The following is a 12,226-nucleotide window of genomic DNA, read 5'->3' on the forward strand; positions in this document are numbered from 1 at the left end:
ACGTGGGCTCTCTCCCAGGTCCCTTCACTTCTCTGCCAGCCCTTGAGAGGCTGAAGGGTCCACCACACCTCGGGTATGATACTCACGGCGGGGCCAGGCTGGCCATTTCGGCCAGGAATCACCTCCACTCCTCCCAGCACGTAGCCTGGTTCACCCTGCATACAAGGGGAGGACGACAGGTGCTTAGCTGCGTTGCGAGGTCCAGGTGCAATCAGGCAGTTTCATAATTTATGGGCAATTTCATGATCAGCGTAAATGACTTTAAAACCAAACAGCCCCTCCCTACGCTGCAAACCCAAACCACCTGCTTGTAGCAACTCTTTTGCAGAGGCACCAGAAACCCCATGGCCATGACACGAGCTCTGCTTACCGGCACGGCAGAAAATTAATCCCAGGGAAAAAAAGGAGGTTGGCTTTCAGGGGGATCCACTCCCTGATCTGTAGCCTTACAGACGGCTCAGGCAGATGCCAGGAAGGAGGAGGAATGTGCATTAGGGGCTGGAGGAAGGACAGGACAACTGCTCCTGGAATCTGCCCACAACTGACCATGAAGCCTTAACTTTTTGTGTCCTAAATGTATGTAAACAGGCTTTTTCATAGTGGAAACTCAGAAAGACAGAATAAGCAATACCTCCTTCTGCAAATAACCAACTGAAATGCGACAAGGGCCTGTGATAAGGATTAAGCACTTTTTTCCATAAAGACATTAGATTCCTCCTAGCAAAACTGAAGGACAACTCCCCAGGCTGAAGATTAGCAGTGTAGGGCTAGTTACATATAGCTCAGAAGTTCATGTTCACCAAAGGTCGCTGTAAAAATACTTAGAAATTAAAGATTAGAGCAATACAATAGCTTTTGCCCAATGAAATCCAGGAATGAAACTCACTCTGTCTCCTTTTGGCCCCACTGGTCCAGGATAGCCAGGAGATCCCTGGAATTAAAAAGAAATCCTGCGGCATTAAACAGCAAAGCACCCGCAGGACCATCATTGTGGGATGATGAAGTTACAGATCTGTCTCTAATAAAAGTTCATTCACTTTTAAAGCGGTCACGAAAACACATTCCTAGAAGTTGATTTTGGTCCCAACATTGATAAGAAATATATAATGTATGTGTCACCCGTGGGTGTGTTATGTGTCCCTCTCTAGCGATGGGTGCATGTAGGATGGACACCTGATGTAGTGACAGTGTAGTACATACAAAGCACCATGGGAAGCTGTGAGGAATGAGGGGTTGCTGCTTATTTAATCCACCAGGAGAAGGTAAACAGGGCAGAAGGGGCATTTGGTGGCTGCAGTGGTTTCTGTTGGACTCCTGTGATCTGTGCAAACCATGGCTCACAAACATCACAATCCTTGTTATAGGTGCTACCCCATCGCAGACACTGGCAGTTTGATCCAGATGCCCAAAGGTCATAGAATCATAGAATTGTCTACATTGGAAGGGACCTTTAAGATCATCAGGTCCAACCATAAACCTAACACTGCCAAGTCCACCACTAAATCATCTCCCTCAGCACCACATCTACATGTCTTTTAAATACCTCCAGGGATGGGGACTCCACCACTGCCTTGGGCAGCCTGTTCCAATGTTAGAAAATCCTTTCAGTGAAGAAATTTTTCCTAATATCCATCCTAAACCTCCCCTGGTACAACTTGAGGCCATTTCCTCCTGTCCTATCGCCTGTTCCTTGGGAGAAGAGACCAATCCCCATCTCACTACAACCTCTTTTCAGGGAGTTGCAGAGAGCGAGAAGGTCTCCCCTCAGCCTCCTTCTCTCCAGGCTGAACACCCCCAGCTCCCTCAGCCGCTCCCTACAGGGCTTGTGCTCCAGACCCCTCACCAGCTCCGTTGCCCTTCTCTGGACACAAGATGGGTGATATCCTCAAGTAACCAAGGCACAGGGCTGGCAGACATGATGCAGGATTTATGGGAGGCCTGTGTCCTTCTGGAGGATGGGTGGGATAACAGGGCACCCGAAATCACAAGAGCTGACTCTTTAAGCAACAGAATCGAGCCCAAAAGATGGAGTTAAGTTCAAGAAGGTGCCACCAAAATGTTGTTTCTGCACAAGTGCTGGCTGCTTACACCCCATTGTAGACAATGGAGGGCAGGGGCAGGGGCTCGGTTCAATTACACATGCACCGGTGTCTTGTGCCATTTGTGATGCTCTCTGATACCTGCCTAGCCTGCAGCTCTCACTTTGGAAGTGCCCAGCAAGGCCCATATTTTATCAGCCCTTCATGGTTGCCTTGGAAATCCTAGGGCATCTCAAATGACCTGGGCACACCTTGGTACCAGCCCCTTGTCAATTTAGCCCTCAGAACCAAGGGTGATTTAGCTGGTCAAACACATTTATCTACTAACAGAGCCCTGGTAAAAGCAGGGGAGGGACATTCGTGAGTGCTGATCTAGTGTGCCAAGCTGTGCTATCACCAATGACATCAACAGCACGGAACAATTAGTACAGTGAAAACAAGGGCACGTGAGGTTTGGTTGGTCTCGCTAGATGCATGTTTGCCAAGCGATGCTACGAACTGTTGCGTGAACAGTTTGTGTATGGGAAGGCTGTGAGCAAACGATGCTGCTGGTGATTATGCAGTAGGATTGATAGATGTGTCCAGTTCTGGGCACCTCAATACGAGAGAGATCTCGAGGTGCTGGAGCGAGTGCAGAGGGGGGCAATGAAGCTGGTGAAGGGCCTGGAGAATAAATCTTATGAAGAGCGATTGAAGGAGCTGGGACCGTTTAGTTTGAGGAAGAGGAGGCTGAGGGGAGACCTCATCACTTTCTGCAACTACTTGAAAGGCCATTGTAGAGAGGTTGGTGCTGGTCTCTTCTCACAGGTAATTAGTGATAGAACAAGAGGGAATGGGTTCAAGCTGCAGCAGGGGAGGTTTAGGCTGGACATTAGGAGAAAATTCTTCCCAGAAAGAGTGGTCAGATACTGGAATAGGCTGCCCAGGGCGGTGATGGAGTCACCATCCCTGAGTGTGTTTAAGATTCATTTAGATGTGGTGTTAAGGGATATGGTGTAGGGGAGAACTTTGTAGAGTGGAGTTGACGGTTGGGCTCGATGATCCCAAGGGTCTTTTCCAACCGAAATGATTCTATGATTCTATGATTCTATGTGACTGAAGGCAGAGTTCATAGTCCTTGGCCTTTTTCTCAACAGCTCTGGTTCATTGAGGGTTACTTGGCTAGAAGTGTGCCCATGTTGTATTGCATTATTTGCCAGATCTCTGAACAGAAGGAAACCTATTCGGAGCTATTTGGTGACAGCAATAGCCCCTCATAAAGGCAAAATGCGTCACTTGGTTCTCCTGTTCTCCTGGTGTCCTGCTCAGCACAACTGGCCTTTGAAAGGCTTGAAAAACAAACCTTTAGGGTCCTACCGTATCGATGATCTTTGCTGCATTCAAAATACTTACAATATCACCTTGAATGCCAGGGAGACCCTGCAAAACAGGAGAGAGAGAGAGAGAGAGAGATTTGAGAGCCATGCTTACTTTTCTCTTAAATGGCACTTTGACAAGGTTTGTTAAACCAAATACTTACCATGAGTCCAGGGGGACCAGGAGGACCTGTCCGCCCCGGTCTGCCCGGCAGCCCGGGAATGCCGTCCTTCCCAGGTAGACCCTAAACATATGGAAAATAACAGCATCCAGGTTACGGCCCCAGACCTGCAAACCCAAACAAGCTTCAGGCAGCACTAGCCTTCTGTAGCGTTTGAGGGAATCCCTAATTACCAGCACACACGTGCGTTAGTTCCCTTTTCCCCGATTTCCAAAGCCTGCATGGTGTAGGATATATCAAAAAAACCCATAAAAGATCTGAAGATGATTCTTTGCTAGATCTCTTCCTTCATTCTACTCATTTAGTCACATATTAATTAACTGAGTGGACGGTTCATGCTGGTGGACTCACCCTCTCTCCTTTCTCCCCCTTTGTAGTAAAGCTGTATGGGTCATAGCCTCCATGAGCTGGTGAGCTCCTGAAGCTCTTGAAAAGAAAAGGAAAATAGAACAAATGATAATGAAACTATTATCTGACAAAGGATGGCAAATAAACCCAAACCAGAGTGACCATGAAACACAGACTAGCACGTGAGTTGGCTCACGCAACAGAAGAAAGAAGCAAGGTTGACCATCCAGGAGACCTGTTCATATCCTCAGACTATTTAACGTCCCTGGGAGGTCATGAATTATTTATTTTGTCTCCGGCTTGTGCCTTGAAATTGGGAGAACAGGATGGAGAACACAAAGTTCTGTGAGGACAAAATGCAGTCAGGAAGCATACCGATAACTCAGGAAGTCTTGGCCCATGTTACACCTACAGCTCAGGATCTTCTTTTTGGCTCAGAGAGACTCTAAGTATTCTTGGTTACATATCTGCAGGACTTCAAGGTAGCGTCAATGCAATTCTTCTCCCTCATGGGAGAGACGGTGGAAAGGAGTTTGTTGGTGATGAAATAAAGACCCTAATTCAACCGTCCATGGACAGCATTAATCTCACCTAATTTTAGACTGCCATAGCATGAACACCATCATCTGAGCTATTATGCCAGTGTGGACGCCTACCTATGAACTGAAGCATGATCAGACTTTGCTGACCACACTGCGTTAGCTGTCCACCAACTACTACGGAGATTCATTTTCTCCAGTGAAGGTAACTGTTCAGACCTGTTGGATGTCAAAAGAGGTCACTGTGCTTTTATGTCAGCAACCTTTTCATTGAAACAGCCATAAAATATCACTGTTGGAGATACTCTGCAGATGACCTCAAATCCGTACCAATGACCCATCGACCGGAGTTAGAAAAGGGCAATCAATTTATAATAGATTCAAGTCCTCTGCCTCTGCAGTGGCCTTACGCAACAAAACTTTCCAAGCTGTTTTCCGGCTTCCCCAATTCCATTCCCTTGAGTTCCAAGATTTTGCTCCTTATCTCTAGGGTCGCACAGTAAGTGAAGTCAGGATTGGACCCAGTGTCCTAAATCTGTTCTGACTTTGCTTTAAAACTTTGCTCAGGGAAGAAGACTGCCCTTGTGCATGACCTGTGCCAAGAAAGCTGGCTTATATTGAAAGGGCTGTGAAGCAGCTCACCTCCCCAGATGGCAGCTGGGCCCCTGAAGGCTGAGGGTCAGAACAAATGACTTCTATCAGCTCGCGGAGGATCTGGGGGAAGTCGTCGAACGTGCTGACGTAGAAAACGTTCTGGAGGTTCTGCTGCAGCAAGATGCTGTTGAGTTCAACGGGGTCAGCTCCTGAGACACCCACAGCAATGATGCGGATCCCTGAAACACATCGCTCACTCAACGGAAGCAAAAATGTTTGAGAACAGAGTTTCCAATCCCCTCGTCACAACCTTCCTGTTCATAACCTCTGCTGGGATTAGGTACTCCAGTAGCCACGCAAGAACTCACCTGAAGCAGCATTTGTGAGTTATAGCAAACCAAGACACTCAAGCTAGGAACAGAAAGAAGAAAGGATAAAAGAGCGAAGAAAGTCAGCAGTGCACTCAAAGCGCGCACGTCACATAACGTACCACCCTCAACGCCCTGGAAATTGATGGAGAACCAAGGCCTCAGGGAAACGCAACAGGGCAACTCTTACCCAAACCATGGGCTGCTCTGGCTGGTAGCAACACGTCATCCTGGGATCGCCCATCAGTCACCAGCACCAGCACGTGAGGGAAATCTGGTCTCATCCCTCTGGAGGACTGAAAGAACTCCTTTAGCATGTAGGTTATACCACGACCTGGGCAAACATAGAGAGGGACAGTGTAAATCTGCCTGTTGGGTCTGCAGGTGGGAACTGTGGGTCCTCTTCCACAGATGGAGAAAAAAGGGCATTCAGTGTGGCCCCAGATATGGATAGTAGCCCCTAACATGGGGAAATGCCTTTTCAGGTAAGACAGCAGTAAAACAGGTTGGCTGAAATGGTTCAGGATGAATTCAGCAGATAGTTTTGAAAAGGAAAAAATAATACATTTGGGAGATTTGAAGCACTTTCCTTGCAGTTTAGGAAAAAAAACCCACAGGATCCCCATTTCCAAATTTCTTTAGAAAGATCAGGAAAGTTTTGTGAAGAAATCTCCCCCAAACTGAAATGGTTAAGACTCAAAATAGTATGGAAAGCGACAATAGAGGCGTTTTACCTATGACAGGTAAAATGCCTCTATTGACACAACTTCCATAAAAAAGAAGGATTAGAGCAAGGTTACCCAGGAATCTGCAGTCTGACCAGCTTTATGCCTGCTTTCCCTAACCAGTACCATTAAAATTCTTGTATTTTGATCAGCCCCATTTTTTCTGTGTTCCTGGCCAATATCACAGAGCCAGGATGAGGTATATAAGCCTTCAATTAACAAACGTGGCTGCCTCATGGCTTCCCTTTATCTTGACTGACTGGAAGACATTAGGCCATTTAAGAAGAGTAAAGTTAAAACTAATTACCTTCAATTTAATATTACTGCTCATGTTCCTTCAGGGAACCAGGTATACCCTACTGTCCTGCTGGGAACGAGGAGGTGGAAAGCACTGTGTGTCTCGGAGCATTTAACTACATGAGACAAAAGTGTGTGAATTTTGGAGACGCTTCACTGGTGAAGAGCTGCGTTATTTGTGCAAGAGATGCCAACAAAGGACATTTACATGATGACACACCATGAAAATAGGACGGGGCACATTGTTTTGTTGTTAGGGGTAACAAGGCAATAACAGTTGGAATTTGCTGATTAAAATGTGCATACAGTGGGCAATAAGGATGCTTCAGCATTGACTATCCTTACCTAACGTTTATGGGCTTTGTCTCCAAGCCAGGTATAAAAACCTCCCTCAAGTGCAGGCAAGGTTATAAAATAATGAAGAGAAACCCAGTAGTAAAACTAGGACGTGGATAAAGGACATCAGGCTAGCTGGGAAGACTGTCCCTGGAAATAAAACTAAATTCAATCCTCCACTCTCAAATTTTGAAGAACTTTGGGCCACAACTTTCTAACCAGGTAAATGGGTTCAAAACACTCAGACAAATGTCATCCCTGGTCTCCAGCCTCTGTATTGGTCCAGAAGGTCCACCCCATGTGTGCAGCTCACCCATACAGACCTGTTTTTGTGTTGCCTCCAGCATAGCTCAGTCCCTTGACGGCTTTCAGGGCACTGTTGCGGTCCCGGTGTTGGTTGAAGTGGAAAGCTGCCCTGGGCTCCTCGCTGTACTGTGCAACAGCAACCTGCCAAAGAAAAGGGGGTTCAGACACACAGCAACTGTGCTATCACTCAATAAACTGCCTTGGGTTAGATAATTCAACTCGTTGCAGTGCAACAGGAGTGGAAAGCCATTGTGTTTCTCGCAGACTGAAAACTAGCACAAAAATGGCTGTCAAGTTGGCATGCACATAGGGCATAATCCATATGCTTATTCCATATGCTTAAGCACGGGCAAGGTATGGAAGTGTTCAAGGCCAGGTTGGATGGGGCTTTGAGAAACCTGGTCTAGTGGGAGGTGTCCCTGCCCATGGCTGCGGGGTTGGAACTAGATGATCTTTAAGGTCCCTTCCAACTCTAACCATTTTATGATTCTACTATTTCAGACTTCCTAGGGCATCAGATATTTCTGCACAGGCTGGTGGATACAGCCCAGGACTGATGGGATACCTGCGCACTTCACGCAGCTCGTGGTCGGGTGGGAGCATCTCCTGCTGCGGCAGGTCCCATGGCAGCACCCATCCCTCCTGAGCTGAACCCTGGATCTCCATTGAGTGCAAAAGGAGGCCAACTACTGAGCTCATACTGTAGCCATCAAAATGTCTTTGTTTCCCCAGAATTATTTGTTACCCCAGGGTAACTTCATCATGTACTGACACCTTCAAGACTACCTGTAAGGAAAGAGTGCAAGAAGCTCCCCTGATCAACTGAAAGTAAGATATGCAGGTGACCCTTTCAAAGGGCTAGTTTGGATATTACATTAATTAAACACAAACGACACAAAGAAATTATCTACAGAGTCTTCCAATTGGCTTTGCTGAGTTGTTGCTTAATGCTCTAGGCTTTATTTGCCCTTGAGGTGTTTCACAGCATGGCCTGGGGATCTGGTCCTCTGCTTGTCTGGAGGACGCAGCTGCTGGTGCGTGCTGCATCTCCCATCTGGGCCCCAACCTGGGTCTCCAACCATTAGCATCCTGGACGTGGGCAGAAATGGGGTCCTAGAGGGGGACCTGCACCTGATACACCCCTGGGCTCCATAACCTACACAGCATTTCGCTGGGTGTGGGATTTGCTTTATTCCTGGTGACTCGCTCTTGGGAAAATAGCCAAGAAATGGAAATATATCCAAATGAGTAGGCTGAGATTTGGGAGACTTTTATTCATGTCTTTGTTGGACACACACATGTGTCTTTCTGAGCCACAATATGTAAGCGAGTAGACTGCTGTCATCACGGGGGTGAGCAAAAGGTGAACACTTGGAACGAAACCCCCTTTAGGAAATAGAATAACAAAATCTTGCCTGTGTCCCTTCAGGCCCAATCTTAGGGAAATAGGAAATGATCCGGAAGAGGAAATCCTTCACTTTATTGAAATTGCTCTGGCCAATACTTGAGGACTCGTCCACCAGGAACCCAATGTCTGCTTTGAACTTGCCACAGACTGCAGAGGGAAGAGAGGATCTCCGTAAGCTGGGGGGGTCCTAAAGCAGAAGCATGTTTCTTTGTGTTCAGAGCAACAAAACAAACCCAAGCACAAATACCTCTTGCGATGCCAAGTGTTGGTGAGTGAGCAGGCAGCACCTTCACCCCACAGGGTCGTGCTGAGAGCTTCACTGCATTTTAATCGGGTTTGTGTCTTCCCCTTCCCTGACATTGGCCACTGTCACTACTCAGTGAATGAAGAGTAGTTTTGGCTCCTGAGATCAAAGAAGACCATGGTCCCTGGTGGTTTTGACCTACTGCTACATCGTCATCAAATCACACAAGGATACACACTCACTTGGCCCTGGAAGAGCTGTCAGCAGTGCGGACACTGCGGTGGTGGACAGTAGGGTCTCTGGGGTCGGTGGTAGCGTTGTGGTGGTGGCCAGTGGAAAAGGAGTGGTCCCCACATTGCTAGGAGATACAGACGGGGATCTCATTGTATCCAATTTTGTAGAAGTCACTGGAGCGATTGGCCCAGGTGACTCTCTGTGAGGTCCCACTGAAAGAGGCAAACAGAAAGGTGGTTTTTAAACCTCTTTTAGTTATGATGCCACTATTTAGCAAAGTGTCAGAAGGGTAGATGTCTTGGTTTGAGGTAAAACAGAACCAACTTTATGTTCAGTAATTTTTACTTCTTACCTAGGCCTCTTCTAACTGAAATTAACAGCATGTTGTGTCTAAAACGGTTCGTTCAGAGTGATAAAACAGTTAGAGCCAAGGAATGGTACGCAGTGAGGCTCTTGCTTATAGTTATTGCTATAACAACCAAGGTCAGCTCATTTGGTTATTTGCCCCATTGGAGGGTCAGAAGCAGAAAAGCGTGGAGGTGTCCCACCTGCAGAGAGGAGCGGACAGGACAGGTGACCCAAAATTGACCAACAGGGGTATTCCATCCCATCTGCCCCATGCTCAGTGTAAAAGCTGAGGGATCAAAGGGTCAAATCTCTTCCTTCAATGGCTGACATCCGAGGAGGACCCTGTCTATTCATCTGCCTTTGATCCCGATCCCTGTGTTCCTGTCTCCAACTCTGGAACCCAGTTCCCAACCATTGCTGAGTCCAGCCTGGGACTTCCCCAGTGCCTGCCAGTGACGTCATCCTGGGAGCTTAATACGGTCTTGTATATACTGTATCTATTTCATTATTTTCCTTTTAATCTTATTATTAATATTTCATTAAAGTAGTTTAGTTTCTTCTAAACTCATAAATCTATCTCTCCTCCTCCTCTCTGTGCATGAGAGGCTGTGGGGGGGAGGGAGTATCTGTTGCTGGCCATTGGCCAATTTGGCCAAAACCACGACAGTAGAGAAGCCAAGAAATTAGCCTCTCCTGTGAAGACAGGCTGAGAGAGTTGGGGGTGTTCAGCCTGGAGAAGAGAAGGCTCCGGGGAGACCTGAAGGAGGCCTACAAGAAAGCTGGAAAGGGCATGTAGCGATAGGACGAGGGGCAATGGTTTCAAACTAGAGCAGGGCAGGGTTAGATTAGACATTAGGAAGAAGTTCTTTCCAATGAGGGTGGTGAGACACTGGCCCAGGTTGCCCAGAGAGGTGGGGGAGGCCCCATCCCTGGAGACATTCAAGGCCAGGCTTGATGAGGCTCTGAGCAATCTGATCTAGTGGGAGATGTCCCTACTTACTGCAGGGGGGTTGGACGAGATGACCTTTAAAGGTCCCTTCCAACCCAACACAGTCTATGATTCTATGATTCTATGGTTCAATAGCAGTTACTTAGGTAAAACCCCAACACAAGTCTCCAGCCTTCATACCTGTTTGCCCAAGGAGTGTTGTCTCTGGTCCCTCCGTATGTCCAAAGACTGGTCTTATAGAAAACAAATATGTTTCTTTGGCACTCAGTCCTGCCACTCGATACGATCTAGAAGCTGCTGATACCAGTTCCTGGGAAAGATCAGAAGCTGTGAAAAAGGAAGAAACATGCATTGACTGGGAGCCAGAGAAACTCAAAATAACTCCCGTTTCTGTACCATCCCGTCTTCTAATGACACCACCTTTGGTGAACAGGAGGTTGGGGACAAGATGAGTCCTGGGCTTTGGAGCGGAGGCTCGTGGTAAGACACATTTGCAAACTGCAGTGGTCAGGTCCTAAATGAGATGAAATAAGGCTGTTTGCATCTGACAAGGGAGTTCTTGAGTACATGAACAGGAAAAGAAAATGGGAATTTGTACAAGTGTTTAGAGAGGGCAGTTGGTCCAGGTGGTGGCCAAGGCTGAGCTCTGTGATAGACCGACGGTTTGCAGCGGTCAGCAGGTATAGAAACAAGATTCTTTTTTGTTAATAAATGGAAAGCTTGCTGAAAAATAGAATCGAACTAACTTGAAAAATTTGGTTGCATACAGTAGATAGTTTTGATCTAAAATAATGATAGGAAAAAATCTGTGAAAATGTATAATAATGTTGTGACATTTTATAACTGTCTTATTTCAGAAACATTGAATGATGTGTTTTGACGCTGTTCAAAGTGAAAGCTGCACCTTTTCATTCTGAAGTAGCATTTTCCCTTTAAAACAATAAAGAAAAAAATGAGTTTCTATGGAAAGAAATTAAATCGGTGTATATAACCTGTTTCATTAGATGTTCTCAATTGCCCCCAAAAAAATTTGGAAGGGAGGTTTTTCTCCTTTAAAAAAAAAATAAAAATCCTTCTTGCAGTTTGACTCAAACTCTTCTACTCCCCTCCGGTTGGGTAGGCAAATCAAAATAATAACAATGGGTTTAGATGCCACGCAACATTGTCTGAAGGGATTTGCTGTAGGAAACGCAAGCTGACAGCTCTGCCGAAACACAGCTCTATGGCAGCCCACCACCCACCCTCCCTGCCTGGACCCCCAAACAGGCAAGTTCGGCTACTTTTCCTTTTGCAGCTATGCCATTGTGTAGCACTACACCTCTTTCTGTCACCTAATGGGTCTTTCACACAATGAGAAATACAGTTACCACGCTCGTACTCTGGGAGACAAAGAAGACTTTGATGGTGGACTCAGGTAGTGAGGACTCCCTGGATCATACCCAGGGAGGGATGCCCAGCGCAAAACTGGCAAGCATATGCAGGAAGAAGTCCGTGACCTTTGGAGAAGGAAGATGGTCTTTGCTGGGGACAATTTTCTATGAAGAATGAAGCTGATGTTTTGCAAGAGACAAGAGACTGTGAGGCCCAAGGTGCAAAAGCAAGATTAAATGAGCTTCTATTGATTAGGTGGATAAGAAAACCATGACTGTGGTGCTCCAAGAACAGTCAAGAGAAGGTAGAAAGAAGAGAGAGGAGGGCAATGTCCCGCTGAACTTCTCCAAGGTTCTTCTTGTTGCATGTGTGAGGAAGGACGGCTCTGGAGGGAGCCCTGTCGACATACATGGGTTTAGTTTCGTACAACACTTGGACAGAGGAGGTCTACAGCTGGGACGACCTCAAGCTGCGTAGAAGGGGACACAATCCTGGGTGGCTGGAGTCAGCCAGAAGGGAGGAGGGCATTAAATGAACTTGAAAGGGGGGCAAAGGAAATGGGTAATGAATGAGTACTCATTTA

The 12,226-nt window shown here is 46.7% G+C and overlaps 1 protein-coding gene across 1 annotated transcript in view; it reads right to left on the minus strand.

Annotated features, from left to right (window-relative positions):
- LOC141738013 (uncharacterized) overlaps window positions 1-12,226 on the minus strand; it is a 126,148-nt gene that overhangs the window by 73,433 nt on the left and 40,489 nt on the right. The window contains exons 20-30 of the mRNA XM_074573039.1: window positions 10,453-10,599; window positions 8,984-9,187; window positions 8,505-8,644; window positions 7,107-7,230; window positions 5,616-5,759; window positions 5,106-5,296; window positions 3,928-4,002; window positions 3,559-3,639; window positions 3,432-3,458; window positions 887-931; window positions 87-155 (exon numbers count right to left, since the gene is read on the minus strand). Coding sequence (XP_074429140.1) covers window positions 87-155; window positions 887-931; window positions 3,432-3,458; window positions 3,559-3,639; window positions 3,928-4,002; window positions 5,106-5,296; window positions 5,616-5,759; window positions 7,107-7,230; window positions 8,505-8,644; window positions 8,984-9,187; window positions 10,453-10,599 — 1,247 coding nt within the window. The remainder of the gene's footprint in view (window positions 1-86; window positions 156-886; window positions 932-3,431; window positions 3,459-3,558; window positions 3,640-3,927; window positions 4,003-5,105; window positions 5,297-5,615; window positions 5,760-7,106; window positions 7,231-8,504; window positions 8,645-8,983; window positions 9,188-10,452; window positions 10,600-12,226) is intronic.

The sequence above is a fragment of the Larus michahellis genome, chromosome 1, assembly GCF_964199755.1.
Source record: "Larus michahellis chromosome 1, bLarMic1.1, whole genome shotgun sequence".
Lineage (NCBI taxonomy): Eukaryota > Metazoa > Chordata > Aves > Charadriiformes > Laridae > Larus > Larus michahellis.